General features: G+C 31.1%; 12 protein-coding genes across 12 annotated transcripts, besides 7 other annotated features; 4 read left to right on the top strand and 8 right to left on the bottom strand.

Annotated features, from left to right (window-relative positions):
- Window positions 1-295: 295 nt before the first annotated feature.
- On the bottom strand, window positions 296-2,446 carry CMU_039350 (dihydrouridine synthase family protein; the record flags this gene model as incomplete). Its single annotated transcript, XM_002139181.1, has 1 exon — window positions 296-2,446. The coding sequence occupies one exon, from the start codon at window positions 2,444-2,446 to the stop codon at window positions 296-298; it is 2,151 nt and encodes a 716-aa protein (XP_002139217.1).
- Window positions 2,447-2,637: 191 nt separating this feature from the next.
- On the bottom strand, window positions 2,638-3,120 carry CMU_039360 (prefoldin subunit 5, putative; the record flags this gene model as incomplete). Its single annotated transcript, XM_002139182.1, has 1 exon — window positions 2,638-3,120. One exon carries the CDS (start codon window positions 3,118-3,120, stop codon window positions 2,638-2,640), a length of 483 nt encoding a protein of 160 aa, XP_002139218.1.
- An 81-nt stretch (window positions 3,121-3,201) lies between these two features.
- Window positions 3,202-3,237: a sequence feature (AT_rich).
- Window positions 3,238-3,559: 322 nt separating this feature from the next.
- Window positions 3,560-3,580: a sequence feature (AT_rich).
- Window positions 3,581-3,740: 160 nt separating this feature from the next.
- Window positions 3,741-3,768: a sequence feature (AT_rich).
- Window positions 3,769-3,984: 216 nt separating this feature from the next.
- CMU_039370 (uncharacterized protein) lies at window positions 3,985-6,786 on the top strand (the record flags this gene model as incomplete). The annotated part of the gene is made up of 1 exon (XM_002139183.1): window positions 3,985-6,786. The coding sequence occupies one exon, from the start codon at window positions 3,985-3,987 to the stop codon at window positions 6,784-6,786; it is 2,802 nt and encodes a 933-aa protein (XP_002139219.1).
- Window positions 5,032-5,144: a microsatellite.
- A 100-nt stretch (window positions 6,787-6,886) lies between the features above and the next one.
- Window positions 6,887-9,207, bottom strand: CMU_039380 (beta-lactamase family protein; the record flags this gene model as incomplete). The annotated part of the gene is made up of 2 exons (XM_002139184.1): window positions 6,887-8,962; window positions 9,034-9,207. The coding sequence occupies 2 exons, from the start codon at window positions 9,205-9,207 to the stop codon at window positions 6,887-6,889; spliced, it is 2,250 nt and encodes a 749-aa protein (XP_002139220.1).
- Window positions 9,208-9,375: 168 nt separating this feature from the next.
- CMU_039390 (ABC1 family protein) lies at window positions 9,376-10,341 on the bottom strand (the record flags this gene model as incomplete). Its single annotated transcript, XM_002139185.1, has 1 exon — window positions 9,376-10,341. One exon carries the CDS (start codon window positions 10,339-10,341, stop codon window positions 9,376-9,378), a length of 966 nt encoding a protein of 321 aa, XP_002139221.1.
- Window positions 10,342-10,761: 420 nt separating this feature from the next.
- Window positions 10,762-12,252, bottom strand: CMU_039400 (uncharacterized protein; the record flags this gene model as incomplete). Its single annotated transcript, XM_002139186.1, has 1 exon — window positions 10,762-12,252. The coding sequence occupies one exon, from the start codon at window positions 12,250-12,252 to the stop codon at window positions 10,762-10,764; it is 1,491 nt and encodes a 496-aa protein (XP_002139222.1).
- Window positions 11,221-11,249: a sequence feature (AT_rich).
- A 496-nt stretch (window positions 12,253-12,748) lies between the features above and the next one.
- Window positions 12,749-13,702, top strand: CMU_039410 (uncharacterized protein; the record flags this gene model as incomplete). Its single annotated transcript, XM_002139187.1, has 1 exon — window positions 12,749-13,702. One exon carries the CDS (start codon window positions 12,749-12,751, stop codon window positions 13,700-13,702), a length of 954 nt encoding a protein of 317 aa, XP_002139223.1.
- A 369-nt stretch (window positions 13,703-14,071) lies between these two features.
- On the top strand, window positions 14,072-14,425 carry CMU_039420 (60S acidic ribosomal protein P1, putative; the record flags this gene model as incomplete). Its single annotated transcript, XM_002139188.1, has 1 exon — window positions 14,072-14,425. The coding sequence occupies one exon, from the start codon at window positions 14,072-14,074 to the stop codon at window positions 14,423-14,425; it is 354 nt and encodes a 117-aa protein (XP_002139224.1).
- A 74-nt stretch (window positions 14,426-14,499) lies between these two features.
- Window positions 14,500-15,135, bottom strand: CMU_039430 (uncharacterized protein; the record flags this gene model as incomplete). Its single annotated transcript, XM_002139189.1, has 1 exon — window positions 14,500-15,135. One exon carries the CDS (start codon window positions 15,133-15,135, stop codon window positions 14,500-14,502), a length of 636 nt encoding a protein of 211 aa, XP_002139225.1.
- A 490-nt stretch (window positions 15,136-15,625) lies between these two features.
- CMU_039440 (ubiquitin carboxyl-terminal hydrolase family protein) lies at window positions 15,626-17,035 on the bottom strand (the record flags this gene model as incomplete). Its single annotated transcript, XM_002139190.1, has 1 exon — window positions 15,626-17,035. The coding sequence occupies one exon, from the start codon at window positions 17,033-17,035 to the stop codon at window positions 15,626-15,628; it is 1,410 nt and encodes a 469-aa protein (XP_002139226.1).
- A 520-nt stretch (window positions 17,036-17,555) lies between these two features.
- Window positions 17,556-17,647: a sequence feature (AT_rich).
- A 391-nt stretch (window positions 17,648-18,038) lies between these two features.
- On the bottom strand, window positions 18,039-19,652 carry CMU_039450 (uncharacterized protein; the record flags this gene model as incomplete). The annotated part of the gene is made up of 1 exon (XM_002139191.1): window positions 18,039-19,652. The coding sequence occupies one exon, from the start codon at window positions 19,650-19,652 to the stop codon at window positions 18,039-18,041; it is 1,614 nt and encodes a 537-aa protein (XP_002139227.1).
- A 103-nt stretch (window positions 19,653-19,755) lies between these two features.
- Window positions 19,756-19,785: a sequence feature (AT_rich).
- Window positions 19,786-19,999: 214 nt separating this feature from the next.
- CMU_039460 (actin family protein) lies at window positions 20,000-21,184 on the top strand (the record flags this gene model as incomplete). The annotated part of the gene is made up of 1 exon (XM_002139192.1): window positions 20,000-21,184. One exon carries the CDS (start codon window positions 20,000-20,002, stop codon window positions 21,182-21,184), a length of 1,185 nt encoding a protein of 394 aa, XP_002139228.1.
- Between the last annotated feature and the right edge of the window lie 90 nt (window positions 21,185-21,274).

A 21,274-nucleotide genomic window follows, 5' to 3' on the forward strand; every position in this document is an offset into this window, starting at 1 on the left:
TTATATCTAAATATCTAAATAATCATTCTTTTGGATCTTTTTTTTAGTATTACTAATATTATCTATATATAGTAACCGATTCTATACACTTAAAGTAATTATAATATAAAGTTCAAGATAACTGTACTAAATACAGGAGTATTTGGAGACAATTTATATCTAACTTTAGGTATTATTATAGATAATAAATTTTTTGCAAAACTCACCTCTTTATTTTGTGTAAGCCAACTTCAACTTGTATTAGATCTTAATATATATACCTTAATGTATAGAGTTATATCCAATTATAAAAATTTCAAACACTATTAGATTTATGCTTAGGTATAAATACAAAATTTGAGGGAACTTTTCCAAGTAGCATTTCTGATAATCTTATCCAATCACGAACCTTATTAGAAGAAAGTAAAGTCTCCAAGTCATTTCTACCAATATATTGAGGAACTCTCCAATTAAAATTTTGAGAGTTTATTGGTTGTTCAAGAAGTCCAACTGGAATATACCGATGATAAAATGATAGAAGCTCTAATAAAAATCTTCTTGTATTGGCAATTCCAACAGTATCTGTTCCCCAGTGATCTAAACCGAAAGATACAAATTGCTTCAAAAATTCAAATCTTTCACCTGCTGAAATATCCCAAATACGTTGCTCTTTAATTTCTGTAAAAATCCATGGTTTTAGCAAAGCTCCTCTTCCAATCATTACAGCATTTACGTCATCTTCATTCAAGTGTTTATAGTAGTCGCAATAATTCAAAACATCTCCACATCCTATTAGTGAAGGGCAATAAGTTATATTTTTATTAGTATCCTTATAAGTTAAATACTCGTTCTTCAGTATTTTAGAACAATATCTCAAATAATTCCAATCTGCACTTTTGTTATAACGTTGAGATGAAGTTCTTCCATGTATTATAATTCCATTTATATTATAATTTACCAAAGGTTTTATAAGTTTATGAGCAGCCATATTTGAGTAAATTATATCCCAATTTAAGGGATTATTAATATAAGTATTTTCATAAAATTTTAAGTTGGGTGGAGAAGCTGAATTTGCCATTCTCAGTTTGATAGTCAAAGGCTTATCAATAACTTTTTTCAATCCAGTAATTATAGATTCTAGTAATTTTGGACGATCTATGAGAATACTTCCAGCTCCTCTATCATGAAGAGATTTAAGTGGACATGCTACATTTATATCTAAGAAATCGTAATCACAATATTCATTAATAAATTCTCCAGTCTTTGCAATAGTTTCAAAATTTCCACCTGCTAATTGAATTCCAAAACAACGTTCTTCGGAGTGCCTCCGAAGTAAAGCAAGCTCAGATGATTTCCCAGCTAAAATTTCATTACACAAGGTCATTTCACTAAAAGTAATATCTGCTCCTAAACGTACACAAAGCCTACGAAATGGTAAATTTCCTAGAGTAGTTAATGGAGCTAATATAAGTTTATTATCGAAAAATGAAGGCTTTTGGGATTCAACATTTGATTCATAGAATATATCTGAATCAATACCTGGATTACAGGTGATGAGACATGGTTGTTTAACTTCACTACAACTTTTAGTATCTTCTTTATTCGATTTGTTATCATTGCAACCTAAATTTTTTAGAATATTTGTACTAAGTGAACTCTCAGTTTTACTACTTGTATTCTCAAAAAAAATATCTTTATTTTTTTCGGTACATCCTATATGTTTTTGATCTAAAAGAGGGTTACCATGCTTAAATATGATGTTTTTTTGCTTTTTATCCTTATTAAATAATGAAATATTTGGGTTATATTTCGATTCCTTCCAGTTCTTTATAAAATCATCTGATTTGGGGAATCTGACCGTTTTCCTTAATAATTGATTTCTTACTTCATTATCTATATAATTTAACTCGTGATTTTTTCTAAATACTTCAATATCATATAAAGTCACCACTTCTCCAGATTTTTTTATGTTTCTATTTAGATGTTTATCCCAATGTTGTAACCAAAATATACAATTCAAACCATAATTGCAAATTCCATAATTCTCAAATCTTGGACAAATATTGCCATATTGATATTTCCAAGATAATTCTTCCTCACTTATCACTTTATTCTCTAAAAAAGACTGAATATTATGATCATAATTACATTTCTCTCCCTTTGTACACTCTCCTATTGAAGCTAATGAAACACAAAAATTTGACTTTTGTAAGTTGTTAATATACTTACGATTCTCAGTCCTTTCAGTACTTTTATACATTCCTCTTTGGCGTTTTTTATTATTATGTACATTCTGAATACTTTCTTGATTGTTAGATTCAATACTTAGGGACTTTTGCTTATCTTTAGCCTCATTATCCTCAGAGTTAGCTATATAACAAAGATATTTCCTATTTAAGGGAGCTTCACTTTTACTTAAACATATTTTAATGTATTCCTCAGGTAATTGTGTATTTACACTTGTCATATTTGACAAATTCTAATGATGGTAAACTATTGCATCTAATATTCAAGAATGCAGCAGAGACAACAAATCAGCGCCAGAATGAGTTTTGGAAATCCAACAAATTTAAATAGTCCTAAACTAATATATTGGCAAATAAAAGTGTATATAGTAAAACTTATCATCAAAATATGTACAAAAGGATAATATTAATATCATTTTTTGGTCTCCTTATTAGCTTTAATACGACCTAATAGTATCCCATTTATAGCATCGAAGATCTTATTTTTGTCGGTCAAAGATTTAGCACAGGTATCCAGTGATTTCCTAACTAACTCAATTTTCTTATCGAAATGAGTTTTAGCCTTAGATATAGGCATCTCTACATGATAACCAGTTCCAATATCCACAAGTACTTCCTCAACATTTGCTAATTTGGCATCTATATAAACAGATTGACTAATAGGAGCTAAAATTTCACAATCTTTATTTTTTGGCTTTAAATTTTCTAAGCTTTCTCTAGAATTCTTAAATCTACCTAGAGCAATGTTTAAATGTTGTAGCCGCAGATTAAGATCACTAGTTTCTTGTTGTACTTGTTCTCTTAATTGGAGTAGTTTTGCTGGTGGTAGAGAACTCAGGGGGATACTCTCTTTTGTAAAACCTTCCTCAGCTTTATCAGTAACTAGTTCAGACATTTTTAGTCATTCAAAGAGGAGTTGTTAAACGAACAGCTTACAAAGTTTGACAAAAGATCCACAAGTTATTTCCTTCAAAAGTATAATAAAGAATATATTAAGTATAATATAATTTAAGATGTTACTAAATATAGATATTTAGTATTTAATATCTAGAATTCTAATATATCTATTAGCCAGAATGACATGAAAGTATAAGACAATGCTTTCTTTTTAAAATATTAAGCCGCTATTTTTAGAACTCGGTACCTCTAAGTTGGCACTAAAAAAAACAGCGCCATTGAAACCCGCGGTCTCAGTAATCTACTTTACGTATACTAGCATCAACACAGTGGAGCGTGGATGGAGATAGCCACTTATACGTATATTTGACTACTAATCGAGGGATATACATAGTCAAGAGCTGTTGGAGACTCCACCGTATAATCTAGCTATTACGTAAATAATATTATATATTATTGGGTATAGAGTCTTATAATATTACTAGGCTGAGATAGTATATATCAATGTTTAATAGTACCATAATAACCCCGCTAGCGTGTGTGGGACTTTGAAACATCTATATCCTATATAAGATATACATTGCTGCACAATAAGGTGCATATAAGAGTATACAGTTGTATATATAATTTTTTAGTTTAAATAATAGGGCTTGTGTGAGTAGCAGTAGCAAGTACTAATTGACTAAACCGGAAAAAAATAGCGAAATATGAGCATGAAGATAATTTTCTGATGAATAATGAAGTAATTGATCAAGATCACTAATTTCTATTGTAATAATATCAAGATATCTTTAAGTAAGATTATATTGCTCCTATTTTAGTATTTTTATAAAGTTGATCAAAATTTGATTTCAATAACAATATGAACAATAATACTTCTTTAGAAACTGGTAATCAAGTTGGTTATGATAGCGATGAACATAGAAATGTAAGTAGTAATCCAAACACTACCCTTCTAGTACCTCCTCCATTTTTACTGCCCCCAACATTTTCATACATATACAACCCTTACATTAATCCATTGGTTAACCAGCCTAATATCGGTATGCTCAATGTAACTCCAAACAATAACAATACAGGAGCTTCAGATAGTTCTCAATTTGGTAATATTAGTAATTGTACGAATAGTAATACAAATTCGAATTTAATGATATATGGAGGGAATTCGAACAATACATTTCAACAGATTCACACAGATAAGGATTCAAAGTCAAATACTCTCAAGGTAGCAGCTGCTAATATGATTTTGCATGAGATAAACAAACCCCGAGTTTCCAATGGGTGGACTGAAGATCAACAAAAAGTGCAGAACCAGTTTCATCAAATCCAGCAACAAACTTCAAATCAAACTACTATACAAACATCTATACAAACACCTATACAAACACCTATACAAACACCTATACAAACACCTATACAAACACCTATACAAACACCTATACAAACACCTATACAAACACCTATACAATTCCCTGTACAACCCCCTCAACATGCAACATTAGCAATGACTCCAGTAGGTCTTATTCCAGTAATTTCTAGGAATAAAAAAGCCCAGCAACAGATACAACCACAGTTGCAGCCACATCAACATGCTGTTCTTCAGCATCAATTACAACTCCAGCAACTTCAGCAGTTACAACTCCAACACTTTCAAACAAATGAGGAACAGGAGCAATTGTCAAAGTTCAAAGAGGAGTCGGGAAATCACTCCACTGAGCAGGCTATACCAAGCAGTTCTGAGGAAGAAAAGTTTCAACAACAACAAATGCAACAAATGCAACAAATGAAACAAATGCAGCAGCAGCTTTTGCAACACTTGCAACTATTAGCTATGGCTCAGCAGCAACAAATTATTCAAAGGCAACAACAGCAAATAAAGGAATGGGCAGTAGCAACAGCTATTGTTGCTCAACAACAACAACAACAACAACAACAACAACAACAACAACATCATCATCATCATCATCATCATCATCATCAACAATATCAACAACAGCAACAACAAAAACGACAGCAACAACATTCAATTCACTTGCATAAGCAAGGAAATTGCAATGACCCCATTATTGGGGATGAATTATTGGCTGTTTTAGGTTTAAGTGCTTCAGCTATACGAGGAATAAAAACTGTAAAATCCGAATCTCTCACTAACCAAGAGTGTAAAAATTCCGCAGATACTAGATTAATTTTGATGCCCCCCGAATTGAATACAAATTCAGTTGATTCAGAGGAATTTAAAGTTCAACATGCTCGAAGAGTTCATAAGAGAGGTTCAGCACGTAATATTAATAAGAGCCTAACTATTGGGAAGATTTCAACAGCAGGAATTATGAGTAATACAAATACAGGAAGTGAGATGTCAGTAAACTCTAAGAATAGTAACCTTATAAGTTCTGGTGGAAGCAATGCAATGTGTGAGCTGGTAAAATTAGATAATATTCAGTTGTCAGTCAATGTAATTCCTCATCTAGTGAAAAATGAATACGTACCAGCTTTTTCAGGAAAATTCGCCTACATTCCATGTCCACCTTTAAAGAAGTCTTTAACTCCTGAAACCCAGGAGACTCATACAAATAATTCGAGTATTTTACAAGGATTACGATCTCGTAGGATTCGAAGTGATATTTCTGAATGTACTTTGGCTAGTGAGAGAAATACCCTGAATTTACAGTATCCATTATTTTTTCCTCAGGTGTTGAAGAGTCTTACTTTGTCTTCTGAAAATACTGATTCAAGCAACACTAAAGTTGAAGAAACCTTAGATATAGTAGTTGATAGGTTAACGGGGCTTAGAAGAGTTGCTAATGAAAGAGCTGGTTGCTGGTTAGATATACCTTGTAATGTTGAGCGTAAAAAGGCTAAGACAGGACTTGGTCCAAATACTAGAGAGAATCTTAGGAAAGAACTTAAAAAACAAGGAGAATTATTTAGATTAGTGGCGACTAAAGATGAATATCTCTATGATATGAAACTTATTCAAGACCTAGATACTAATTTCAGAGCTGAAGATCAAAAAGAAAAAATGAAGTTAGTTCTTACCTTTGATGAAACAAAAGATAAGGAAACAGAAGTAAATACGTTAATAAACAGTTCTAATTGTGCTATGGATGTAAAATTGGAAGAATCTAATATTAATATGTCGAATTCAGCAGATAATTCTGTAAGTTTAGGACAGTTTAATAATACAGATAAAATAATTAGTACTATAGTTAATACTAACAATATTGCTATGGCCGAATCTCACAACTCAGAAACAGTAAATAATGAATTTTTGTCATTAATTTCTGTTGATAAGACATGTAGTACAGAAACCAATACAGTTTCAAATGAGGCCTCGGCTATTTTATTGAATATAAATGGAGATATTAATCTGAATGAAGGTTTTACTCCAAGTAGAGGGAAATTTTGTGATAAATCTAACTTAGCTATTGCTTGCACTTCAACTTCCACTATGGAAGTTAATTCTCCTACAAGATGGACTCAGTCTAGTGGTGAGAATTCAGATCTTAGTGAAAATAGATTCAATTCACTTTCTACTTTGCAAAACATGAGATGCGAGATAAAAGTGCAGAATCTAACACATAATCAGGAAGTTATTATTCCTGGCTCAGATGGTGAGTCATTAGATTGTGTATATCCTATACAACAAGAAGTTGACAATTGAACTTTTAAGCTCTAGACTAACATCTTCTAGTATATACATGTAAATTTAGAAGATTGTACTATAAAATAAAGTGATCCCATTTGATTCATTCCCCTTGCACCTATGGAACAACTGGGACATAATTTATAATTCTCAAACCAAATTTCTCAAGTACATAATGCAATATACATTGTGAAGCATATGAACCTTTAAGATAGTCATTTGTCAAGAAGGCAAGTGATAATTGTAAATCTGGAAATGTGCATCCAATATTACCACCCATATCTGCGTGTCCAAGACCGCAAACTATTTGTCCATGTGTTAGTTTTGAATTATCTACTAAATTTGATTTTAACATCAAGTTGTGAATATTATATTTTTTAGGTTCGTAGATACATTCTATAATCTGATATCCAAATCCCCACTTCCTACTTGAACCTCCAGTTAGGATTAGGCTTTCAAATGTCTGATCAGTTGAGGTTGGGATTGAAGCTTGTTTAAGGATATCCTGGGTAATAATATCACCACATCCCAAATGATGATAAAATCTAGCTAAAGATAATGCAGTCAATTTTCCACATGTTGGGGGAATCCAAATATTCATGACTTTGTGTGAATTTTGTACAAGAGGATCCATTACATGTGGTTTTATCTGTAAAATTCCGAATGGTGTAAACTTTCTTGTTTGTGTATGAGTTAAAGTTTTTTTATACTTCCTGATATCTCTGGAGGAACTTGGCAGATTTTTACCATTGTAATTACTATCATTTATTTGACCTTTTAAAGCACAAGTTGCCATTGAAAATTTTTTCAATACTTCTTCATGTGAAATTGAGGAGAACTCTACAATACGACTTACACTTGCAATTCGGTCATATATAGCTTCATTTTTAGCTGAAATTTGTTCAGTTCCTATTTGCTCCATCATACTTTTTTCTGAGCAGCTTGGACTTTGTTCAATATTATTTGTTTTTTCATCATCTAAATTATTCTTTACATTATTATGTTGATCAATATCAAAATTTCTAACTTGAAATTTATCAGTAAAATGTTTCTTTCCCAGTTCAATAATTTGATCAATAGAATTCTTCATAAATAATGCAAATTGTGTATTAGAACTTATTGAATTATAATTCACTTCTTCTGTAAATACGGGTAGACTAATTTTGGGTTCTTCTCGATTATCTTTATATTCTGTCATTCTATTTGAATTATTTACACATCCTCCATGCTCAATTGACTCAATTTCTTTAACTTGATTTTCTGGGGGTACTGGCATAAAAATGTCATTTTCTAAATTTAGGGGTGAAAATAATTCATTTTGAAGGAATTCTGGAGTTGGAGTATTTGTCACTAATGATATAATCTCTGACAAAACCCAACCCAGTAAGTAAGGATTGTAATGAGTAGATTTATCAGGCAAATATTGTGGCATTGTATCTTCAATTATTTGTATCATCTTCTTGTAGTTAAACATAGTAGTCAAATTAAAATTCTCTGGAAAAAAAGCATGAATACCAGACCTATGTGTTAGTATATGTCTAAGAGTTATATTTCTCTTTCCATAACGTATGAAACCATCCCAGTAGTGACATATTGGATCATCTAAAGATAGTAGCTGCTTTTCCACGCACAATAATATCCCAGTAACTAATATACCTAAACATGCATTAAATCCATTAAATAATGTATCTTCTCTCACTTGTCTTCCATCTATAGATCCCATTTTACCCTTGAATGTATTACCTATTACTTTCCCTTTACTAATTACGACTATTTGACATCCAAGCAGGCTTTTTGATTTAATTAATGATTCTACAAAGTCGTCAAGACGTCTTCCAAATTTTGATTTACCATAAGATAATTTTTTGTTTCCTAAAGTTTTTGATCTTACCATATCCTTATCACATGAATAATTCTGTATCTCACTGCAATTACATTCTCTTATTATTTTATTATTTAGTAAAACTCTTGAAGAACCTTCGTTACATAAAAACTGTTGAGCTCTATTAGCCAAAATCTTTAGGAACGGAATGGATTGATTCAATTCAATGCATATACCATGTATTAAAGATGCAATCCTAATAAAAAAAATTATATCTTTAGGCCAATCTTCCAAGGGATTTGAATTTTCAATTTCTTTGCGATTTAAGGAAGGTATTTCAGAAGCTGCTTTGTAAGCTGCATAACTAGATTCCTATCTCAATTATTAAGTGAAGATATTTACTAATATTTCTAGCTAAAATAATGCTATATAATTATACTTACCTTTATTGCACGATGTTCACTTGGTTTGCTATCATTATCCCTAAATGCTATTCTCAGGGCATCCATATACATCTCCGGGTCTATTGTATTTTTGTTATCCTTAAATTTAAAGCCCATCTCTTCAAAAGATTCCATAAGACCCATAAGATTAAGGGTAGATACACAATAAACCATTCTACATAAAATATAATAAATATCTCATTTCATACATCAAACAAGAATTAAATATAACTTTTGAGCAAAATAATTTAGAATACTTTGCTCAGATGAAATTGTAACAGCATTAGCATGTAATGAATTTAGCGCTATCGAATACTTAGTCACCAAATCTCATTGCTTAACTTACTTTGAAAATGCCTTCCTAGACTTAAAATCAAATATTTTTACTAATCCCCAGTCAATTAATGCTGGTTGATATTTCTGCTTTATTGAATTGTATACTACAAGTATATTCCCAGGATGAGGATCTCCATGGAAGAATCCTCCAATATGAATTTGATATGCAAATGAATCGCATAATGTATACAAAAGTTGATATACATCTACTTTGTATTTTGTTAATAATTTTTTGTCAGTTATTTTAAATCCTTGAATATATTCCATTGTTAATATCTTCTTACTACTATATTCAGGATATGTAACTGGTACTGTAATGTCAACATTAGACTGCATGAGTAAATCATAGGCTCTCTGTTGGTGTTTCAGCTCAAAAGTAAAGTCTAATTCCTTACTAGCTACTTTTTGCCATTCTTCAATCATAGGTAAAAAGTTAATATTTTTCTCTACTATTCCAAAAGCCCAACTTAATTGAGTTAGATTTGTCATATCTTGTTGTAGTATTTCTTCTACATTTGGATGTTGAACCTTCACTATTACTTTTGTTCCATCCCTAAGTTTGGCAGAATGTACTTGAGCTATAGAAGCTGAGGCCATTGGAATTTCCTTTATTTCTTGAAATTTAGAACTCCATTCTATACCTAGTTCTTTTTCGAGGATTTCTTTTATTTGTGGCCATGGGGTTGTAGGCATCATATCTTGGAGCTTGCTTAGATATACAATGTATTCATGTGGTAGAAGATCACTTCTGGTTGATAAAAATTGGCCTACTTTAACCCACCATCCTCTTAATTCCGATATATTTTGCCAAATTAATTCTGCAAAATGAGAATGTTGTTTACTCCAATATATATTCTGTGCTTCTTCAGGTAAAGATCGGGCATGAGCCTGAGCTCTTTTATAGTGCACATACATATAAGTCCAGCACCATAAAGTCCTCCACTTTCTATTCCAGGAATCCAAATCATTCATGCTTTACTTTTATTTGTAATATTTTTAGATAGTTTAGTAATATTTATATTGAAAGTAGATCTTGTCGTATTAGTGTGAGATAAACCTAAAAATTTCTATTAAGGTTATATTTGTTGTCTTAGGAAGTTTTAATTCATTTCTATTTCCTTTTAATAGATAAATAAGTTACAAAGTTGGAGAATCATGCAATTTTATCATCACAGTTACATGTTAGTGGTCTAAGAAGCGGGTAAAAAATCCGTCAAATATGTTAAGTAGGCGCTATTATAGAAGATAAACATGCATTGTAAACTGAATTAAAGAAAATATAAAAGGTTTTGTTAAAATATTAACATCTCTTTTTTTTCTTTTTTTTTTCTAACTATAAACTACAAACTATATACAATGGTAGTAATATAACACAAGGGAGCATAGGTATAGTTATAGAACATGTATTGCAGATAGTAGAATCCCAGAGAATATAGCTAAGTTAGCATCCATAGCAGGATGACTTCTTTGAGATAATATCTGATGTTCACGAATAAATGTTTCTTCCATCTTAACACCTACGAAGCAGTGAAATTCCCCACTATTATCTCTTGATGATAATATCAAGTCTTGATGTAATTGTAGTAATTCAGTTGTGATGTGGGGAGTAAACAAGACAATCTGTCCACCAGGTTTCAAATATTTCTGGGAAACTTTAACAAGAGATGTAAGTATATTATATTTGGAGTTCGAAGAATTATTCTTATCTTCTTGTATAGGTTTGTCATCTTCAGATATTGTTTCAGAAAAAAATTTTTCAGTTTGAATTTTTTGTTTTATTTGTTTCTCTGTACCTTTAATACTTCCAAAAAGTTTTATATAGTCAACAACCAACACAACAGCATCAACTCCATATAAATATAAATCATTTAATAAATTAAGACGATTTCTAACTCTTTGCTGTCTCTTCTTTAGAATTTCATCTCGATTATCATTTTCCTTTCGATGCTCTACTTCTTTAATTTCTACCCATTTATGTTCAAAGTTATCCTTAATTTCTAAGTTTAAATTAAGCCTATATTTATAATACTGTTCTAGTACAGAAAAAGGTATACTGTAATAATGCTCCTTTGGTTTTGAATATTTGGTAATAGCTTCAAAATATAAAGGTAATTTGCTAGAATTGTAACCCTCTATTGTATCGAAAGTTAACTGATTCATTGAAATTTCATATAATGAACCTGTATTAGCTAGTTGCCTGTAAATAGAACCACCAACAATACCACCACTAAGATTATCAAAGAGAATAACTCTTTTTCCACAGGATACATTACTATGAGTGAGAATATTACCTACAGTCTCTATTCTAACTGTATTTTGACTCCATCTAGGTCCAAGTGTATTAGGAACAAGTTTGTCTAATTTATTAGCTGGTTGACAACTAGCTGTTTCAGTTATATCCATTAATGTAGGGGGAATTAAAATAAGTTGTTTCGTATGTCTAAGTTGCATCTTTTTGATATATTTCTCTTGTGAAAACCTCGTTTTATTTTGAAATGAAGAGCTTGATTTAGCTATAGTAGTAATTCTATCTCTATCAGTCATGACTTCTACTTTGTTACATTGTTCATTATTATTTATTAGAGGGTTTAGGCAAGCACATTTAGTTGGAGGAGTCTCATTAGACATTTCATTTTTATCATAACCACGTAATATCTCATCTAACAGTTCTCCACTATTCAATGATGTCCCAATAACCCAGTTGTCTCCCTCTAAGCTTAAAGTAGTGTAATATGGTTTTCCCAGTATATCAGACCCCCTTATTGACAGCTTACCAACACGATATAGATCAGTGGGACTCAGTACTTGTATAAGTTTCTGAAAGCCTGAAACTTGTCTCAATACGACATAACTATTCAGATAAACTTTATACTCATTATTCATTACTATAAATAAAGTTATAATACTCAATATAATCCATTAAGCTAAAAATCTTAAAATGGTAAAGTACAAGTTTACACGTGGTAAGTAGTCTATAATTAGGCGCTGAAGTAACGTCCAAGTATCTTATATTTTTTGTAATATCGAGATCTTAGTAGATTTTTCTGATATGTGTATTACTTGATTTTAGCAAATGCTTTAATCTACACTGAAATTTAATGCTGTAATTAGTTTAATTCTATATTTAGAACAATATTGAACTTGATCATATATTTAGCAGTTTACATTAAAACTTAGAAGACTTTGTTAATAAAGTAATTTTGACCAGTCACTTAGTTTTTAATGATTGCCTAAGTTTTGATATAATAATATGGTATTGGTTATTTTCCTCAACATATTCCTAAATTAACCCTTTTTTCTGTGTTTTATAGAGCTGGTAATTAATGGCGGTTCTTTGTTAGTCGTACAATAGTTTGTGTAATAATAAAGGTACCAAATAATGGGAAATCCAAAAGTTGATCTAAATCTCGAACCATTAACATATTTCAAAAAAAGGAAAGTGATTGATGATGATATAGAACAGAACGACCAAAAGTGCGGAAGATTAAATTCGTTGGAACTAAGTAAATCTGAACCTTCATCAAAGGAATCAAGCCTTTGTTTAGTAAACAAATCTTCTAGATCTAGGAGAGTAATTGACTCAGATGAAAGCTCTGATAGTTTTTTTAACTCACTAAGTAGGTCTTCTACAGATTCAGATTCATTATCCTCAAATAGCGATGATGTTAGCTCATCTGAAAGGGAACAATTTAAAAATAGAAAAGCTTCTATTAACAAAAAGGTGCGAAAAGCTACCTCAAGTATGTCAAGTAAATCTAGCTCTATACCTAAAAATAAGGAAGCAGATAGCAAAAGAACGAGTAAAAAGAAAGATGGCATGTTAGATGATGATAATAGTTTAGAAGGAACTAGTATACATGCATATGTTCCTCGTAGGGATCGAGATCGCAAACAAATATTAGTAGCTGCTGTACTATGTAGATGGTGGCACGCTTTACCAGATTGGCCCCCACCAAATATGGATTACAATATAGAGCTACACAAAAACAAACTAAGATTGGTAGATATTGATGATTGGGAAGATGCAGTAGATATTGATGATAATGGATACGCTAAAGTTTATCAATTATCCAATTACCCAGGAGTATTTAGAGATTATAAAGGTGTTGCACATGACTTAAGGCCTATTGAAAATAAACCATGTTATTCCAACTTAATAAAGATGGATGAAGACAAGTTATATGATCTCTTAATAACTGCATTAAGGAATCAAATCAAAACTTTACAGAGTCAGAGTATATATTCAGAGACTACCTTAATAGAGGAACTAGAGAAAGAATTGTTTGAGGCAGAGGCTCTTGTTCAAAAGAATAATCTTAAGCACAAAACATAAAGTTAAAATAAATCAGTAAAGCGGAATTAAATCACCAACCACAGATATTGTATCTCAAACTAATTATAACTATTTAGCCTAACCATCTAGTAACTCATATTTTAGTTTATATTTACATTATATTGTTGGATTAATTTATTTTCACCTTGTAGCCTTATTCTATATTAAAATAAATACGACCGCCAAGATTGTTCATAAAATACCGGCATTTATGAGACGAGACAGGATGCAATTAGGTTATAATGAACGTCTCGCTTAGGCACTACCTTTACAGCTCATCCAAGACATAATTGGTTATAAATAATCTTCATTTAGAGTAATTAGATTTGGATAGCTTAAAACGCTTTATTGGTTAAAAAATAGTCCAAGATGGCAGCTGTCCCTCTATCTCAGTTATCTACAGTTCATGTTCAAGAACTTATGTGCTCATATGCATCTTTAATTTTGGCTGATGAAGATCTCCCAGTAACTAGTGATCATATTAAGAAGTTGATTACAGCTGCGGGTGCTACTGTTGAACCATACTATCCAGGATTATTTGCTCAAGCTTTATCTACTGTAAGTGTCTCTGATATCGTCTCAAGTTGTGGATCTGCAGCTACTGCATCTCCAGGAGTTTGCCAAGCGGCTGCTTCAACAGGAGCTGCTGCACCTGTTGAAGTGAAAAAGGAGGAATCAGAAGAAGAAGAGGAAGGTGACTTAGGTTTCTCATTATTTGACTAAGTTTAGAAGTAGGCGAAGTTTTTTAAATTGTTTACTTCAAATCCTGGATACTAAGTATACACTTCTAATCACATTTATAAATTATTATTTAGGTTCTTGTGAGCTACAATGTGACATCCTAAATAACCACTTCCAGACCACCTTTTAGGGGTAACCTCAATATTTATGACTTCCTTAGTAAGATCTGAACTATCTTTGGAACGTGAAACTGTTATATGTAGGATCTTACTAAGTGACTCCACTACTTTAGTTGGTATATCTTCAAAAATAGTATTTATCTGTTGTTCTGTAGATCCTTCCTTAACATATAGTGATCCAAACTTCAAAATCAGATCACCAACTCTTAGTCCAGATTCATATGCAGGGGATGCTTCCTTAACATCATCTACACGAGCAAAAGGTATAAGTTTCCCTAAATCTTGGCAGGATTGTTTTTTAACAGGGTAAGGAACATTTATTTTAGATTGACTATGTAGTTCTATTAGTTTGGTTTCAATTTTCTTCATTACTTCTGAGTAGTCTGTATTAAGAATAGCTAGGCGATTTCTAGCACTTCTAATCTCGTATAAATCGATATCTGCACGTGGAAATCCTTCTGAATCTACAAGGCTACCTTTAACTCCAACATCAGGTCCAAATGAATTTAAAAATTCTGTAAGTTCCTTAACTTCCTTTTCAATATTCTCTTTCCGTTTAATTAGTTCATCCATTAATTGAGCAATAAAATAATGTTTATTAAATGATCTTTCAAACTTCTAATATATAAAATCCCATTGGTTATTTAATAAAACAAGAGGGGGGCACTATCTAACCTATATAAAATGGGTGGCAAATTCAAGCTATAAAAAAAAAACTAGCATGATCACTTCTCTAAATTTATTATTAGTTATTATCTTTAAATCCTAAAATATTTAGTGAGTTCTGTTAATTAGAGCTTTATCTTATCACATTGGCTGATATACATTAAATAATTTGATTTAGTAACTTGATACTTAATATTTGTAGGTCAGTCAAGAACTAGAATGTAGATTAATATTCTTCTGCATATTAAAAATTATACTACTTATTAGTCTCTTTAAATAATTAATAATGTAATTTCCCTATTTAAGGCTTCAAATAGTTCATAACTTAAATTTGTAAATAAATGTATACGTTGTCACTTGTTATCACTTTATTGCACTTTCTATAATATTAACTATATTAATGTAAATCACTTTGTTTATAAAGTTGAATATATGATGTTGTTAATAATAGAGCCTGAGGTAATATCTGCTCAACTTTAAGGTTTTCAATTTCATACCATTCATTTCTACCTGAGTGATACATTTGAATAGTGAATACTCCAGATTTAGTATCTCCTTTATGAGCTATATTTGCTATTAAGTCATATTTAGTATTTGGATTAGCATGAAGATTATCTGGATGTACATAGGGTAAAAGATCTAGATTTTTAATAGGAAAGGAGATAATTGTAGGATTTTTCTCTAAACCAAAAGATTCCATTGAAAATCGCTTAAAGTGAACAATCAAATAACATGGTAATAACCATATTTTTTGAAAAGTAGAACTATTTTCCAAAAACTTATTTTGTAACAAGTCAAATATTGCAATTTGAGGTATTCTAGAATCCAAAGAAGGATTCAAAACAGATGGTAATGGAATATTTAAAGACAGTGATATAAAGGAATTAACAGTTGATCCGTGAACAGATTTCATAGAATCATATGATAAGTTTAGGCTTTTTGGTTCTATTCCATTGATCTTTGTACAATTTAAAACTTGTCCTTCAATACATGAAGCAATTATATTTTTACTTTTACTCATTTTATCTTGATAAAAACATCTTTGGTATCCCAATTTTATCTTAGAAAGTTTTTTTTTCATATAGTGAATTATCCAAGATAATAGTGCCATAGGATCAACAAATTGAGTATCCTGAGAAGTTTTATTACTTTGTTTTTCAGTATTGGTACTTACCGGCAAAAGACTATTAGATTTTCTTTCGATTGTATTAGCAAGCACAAAAGGAGAAGCCATACCTTTAAAGTTATAGGGATTGAATATTTTACAAACTATTTCAATTATACTGAACATAAGTTTATCCAGAGGTACTTTACTTATTTTCTGAAAATTTTCAGAGTCATAAATAGGGAAATAAAGGAAAAAGTCCCTTAAAGGAATGATCCTAGATAACAATAAGATGACTACATTTAAAGCATCAGTTTTCCCAAAGTTATATAACCCAATATAGCCTGGTATATATTCACTCCCATCATAGGTCTTACAATTTTTATCTAGTATAGAAATAAGTTTTTTGTCAAACTTAGGCTGTAAATATTGTTTAATATCATCTAAAGAGTGCTCTTTAACTTCATAGTTATCAGGTAAACAATATATTCGGGATGTGTGTAGATTTATAAACATATGATGCGACATCTCTAAAGCATGGCAATAAGCTATAGATCCTTTACCACGACCCTGAAAGTTAGTACCACATACTAGACAACAGTATACATGCTCATTACGAAGTGTCACACTGCATAATTTTTCATGATCAAAATCTAGTACACCTCTATTTATTGTAGATAAAAATGGACACTTTTTTTCCATTTTACTAATAATACTTCTAGTGAAGTTATAACCCAAACTATCATGAATATCTTATAAATATTCAATAATTGAGATATTAGAATGACTATTAATAGTTGGAAATATTAAAACAACTGATCACCAGTACATAGTGCCTGTTAACAAGCGCTTGACTAACTCCTCCGGTTTATGCCAGAGTCCTAAAATAATAAGTTAATAAGTCTTTCATGCTATATTTAGCACTGTCCAATTTATTATGAGAATTTAATATGAATTCTAGTGTTTAGATATGGAGAAATGCTCTAAAGAAAAGGAAATATATGATAAATGTTTTATAAAGTGGTATAGGTATAGTTTTATTAAGGGGGAATTAACTGGACTATGTAATACTGAGTGGGAGAACTACAAAATTTGTATCAAAGAAGAGTTACAGAGGAAGGATCTTTATAAACTCAGAGATTTTGTATGGTTTAAGCCTGAAGAAAACAAAGAAGATTCTATGGAATACAATAAAGCTATTACCTAAAAGTAAAGTGTCATGTATTAATTAAAAATATAGCAATATTTAAATAAATATTAAAAGAAATAATTCATAATTTAAAGATATGAATATTTTGAATAATAAGAAATATTCAATATAGAATACGTTGTCAATGTAAATCGAAACATAGTTTATAAAGATTACATAACTCCCAATAATGAGAAACTCAACTCTAATATAAAAGTGACCTCTTATATACAAAATTTCATGGATCAATTTAAAAGCAATAAAATATACTGTCTTAAGGTACACATTAATGTGATATAGGCTACAATTTCTCTTTATTCACAAGCCATGCAACTTTATAAGTTGGAATAATGAAGCTATGAACAATATAATTATGCATCACTATATTATTTAACTTTAATTTCTAATAATTGATCTGAAAAAAGTGATGAAATACCTATATAAAGTATATATATTCGTTTTTTGAAAGTATATTTTGCTTTTAAGTATGATAACAAGGCCTAAATAGTTATATCTTCACTCATCATCTGAAGTTTCCCAGTTAAAATCTACATTCCAGAGGGATGAGGAAACACTGTCTGTATTATTACTTTGCAAATCAACAGTATTGTTTGCCTCTGCTATTTCTGACGTCTTGTGTTGCTGAAATTTAGAACTTTTAATTCTCTTCTTACTATTCATAATAGTCACCTTATCTTCACTAAATTTTGTCTCCTCTTTATCTTGTTTGTTTGAAATCATGTGATCTTCTGTAACTTCAGAAATATTATTTACCTTCTTATATTTTTGTGTTTTAATGCTAATGTTTCTCTTGGTAAAGTCCTTTTTATTAATTCTCTTATCTTTGACGATATGTGCATCATGCAAAGCCTTTAAATTGCTAATCTTTTTCGTATTTTGCAATTTAGGTTTTACGTCTTCTTCAGCTACATCAACCCAATAATCCTTGCAGTAGCCTACAAAGATCTCCTCTTTAGGATAAATATCCTGCAGAGCTTTCAAAAAAACTCGTGTCCTACCTTCTCTTTCATCATACCATTTCCAAAATCTGGCATTATTTCCAGGGCCACCAAGGGATGTACTTCCATCATTTGCAAACGAGCCACCTCCTATGAAGGGTTTTGGGTCTTTTTCACCATCAAGATATAGACTAGGTTTAATTAAATCACAAATATGGCTAGCCTTCCGTTCAGATCTTAATCTAAGAGCTTCATTTCTATCTATTACCCATCCAACAAATTCTGTTATAATTTCATTCCTATTAAAATGTCGATCGGAAAAAAGTCCCAGGCCTGCGCTTCGTCCTAAACTACTTCTTTGTGTATATATACCATCAAATAAAGTTGCTAATGACTCAAGCCATTGCCTTGAGCGTCCCTTTACAGTCTTACTCCCCTCTATAGTAGTTTTTTGTCCTGAAGATTTAATACATTGAGTATAATCTTTTTTGTATGACAAATCTGAACCTTTCGAACTCCTAGAAATAACTCTACTTCTCTTCTTTACAAATGGCCACTCTGGATTTTTACAAATATCATAGTATGGGTTACTCAATAACTGCCTACGTAGATTACTTTTCATCAACTCTTTTTTTCTAATGAGTTCGGTATTTTCAAAATTTTGTTTATCTACTATCATATTCAAGTCTTTACACCCATCATCTAATGAGTCCTCTATAATCCTACACATACTTTTATCAGGGCATGATAATTGTAAAGATATAGGGGATAAAGAAGTAGAAGTTGAAAGTAAGGATATTCCATCCGTTTTGCTTGATTTGAAGTCACTGGCTGATTCAAAGCTCAAATTTATACCATCGTTATCTTGTTCATATAAATCTTCTAAATGTTTAAACCTTGATTCTTCATTATCGTTAGTATTGCACGTAATACTCACATGAATATTGAAGTTAATGTCTGTATAAGATTGTTTTGACTTTTTGTTAGATAAATCATCAATACTCCACTGTGGTTCTAAAGATAAAAGGATTGGTATATGACCTTCTGAGTTATTAATCTTTATACCGGTATTAATTACATTATAAACTGTCTCATTTGTCTTATATGGGTCAAATTTCAATCTTTTATGGAAGGCAATTGAGTCCTTCATTTGATAGCTCTTGTTCTTCATCAGTGATTTACATAATTATTTGGGACCAAATGCATAAGTATACAATTTTCATGGGAATTAATATTAACAAGTCTAGACCTCTAGAAAATACAAGTTGTCTGACTTTTTTAAAAAAATATAAAAAGAAAATAATCAGATAATTCACCTGCCTTCCGTATATTGTCAGAGCGCGCCTAGTGGGGTATGCTTTATAACGGGAAAATTCCGTGGTATTTGTTTCTTCTTTTCAAGATCCACACAAACTTTGATATACTTTTGTAAGCTTAGCTTTAGTTTAAAAGGTACATTAGTGTTCTGGGGACTTTTGTGGCTCTAAAAAAACTAATAAAAAGATTTAATTATATGGAATGGCAACTTTACATTATGATGATGTAATTACAAGCCAACCTGCCATTATTGACAATGGATCGGGATCTATAAAGTCGGGATTTGCAGGAGAAGAGATACCTAGGTGTATTGTAAATAGTTGTGTAGGTCGTCCAAAATATAAGAGATGTATGGCAGGAGCTCTGGAAGGAGATGTATTTGTTGGAACTAAAAGTATTGAAAATAGAGGCATACTAAGAATTTCATATCCTATAAGTAATGGAATAATACAGGATTGGTATGATATGGAGACTCTTTGGACTCACATTTTTTCTGAGTTAAAGATTTCTTCGGAGGAGCATCCTGTGTTACTTACAGAAGTAGCTCTAAACCCCAGGCAGCATCGTGAAAAAATGGCAGAGATATTTTTTGAAACATATAGAGTTCCAGCTTTATTTATTTCAACTCAAGCTGTTCTTTCATTATATTCATCAGGCAGGACTACTGGTATAGTTCTAGATAGTGGAGATGGAGTTACCCATGCAGTGCCAATATATCAGGGATTTGCTCTGAATAATTGTATAACAAGAAGTGATATTGCTGGTAGGAATATTACAGAGTATTTAAATCTGCAGCTTAGAAGGTCTGGAATAATATTTCATACCAGCGCAGAAATGGAGATAGTTAAACAAATTAAAGAGACAGTCTGTTTTGTATCATCAAACTTACAAAAGGATGAAAATGACGAAAACCAACTAGTTAATAGTTCATTAGATTCTGGAACTGGAAGTCAAAGATCTTCAATTGGATATCCTTATAAATTACCTGATGGACAGACAATTTTTATAGGTAAGGAAAGATTCAGAGCTCCAGAACTACTCTTCCAACCAAATCTAATAGGTTCTGAATATCCTGGTCTCCACGAAGTTCTTATTCATAGTATAAATAAAACAGATATGGATTTAAGGCGAACATTAGCTTCTCAGATAGTATTATCAGGTGGTTCAACAATGTTCCCTGGGTTAGGTGATAGACTACTTTATGAATTGAGGAAAGCTCTACCAAAAGATGTAAAAATCAGAATAAATGCTTCTAGTGATAGAACATTATTACCTTGGATAGGAGGATCTATATTAGGGTCTTTAGCAACATTTAAGACAATATGGATAACCAAGCAAGAATTTCTCGAGGAAGGGCCAAATGTTGTACATAGAAAGACAATTTAGATATAATTTTAACAGGCAATTATATTTAAGACAATGAGGAAGTTATAAATTACAGTCAGGACAGACTTGTGACTGTTGTTAGTATACCTT

This window comes from Cryptosporidium muris, genomic scaffold (genome assembly GCF_000006515.1).
Source record: "Cryptosporidium muris RN66 scf_1106632373453 genomic scaffold, whole genome shotgun sequence".
NCBI classification, from domain to species: Eukaryota; Apicomplexa; class Conoidasida; order Eucoccidiorida; family Cryptosporidiidae; genus Cryptosporidium; species Cryptosporidium muris.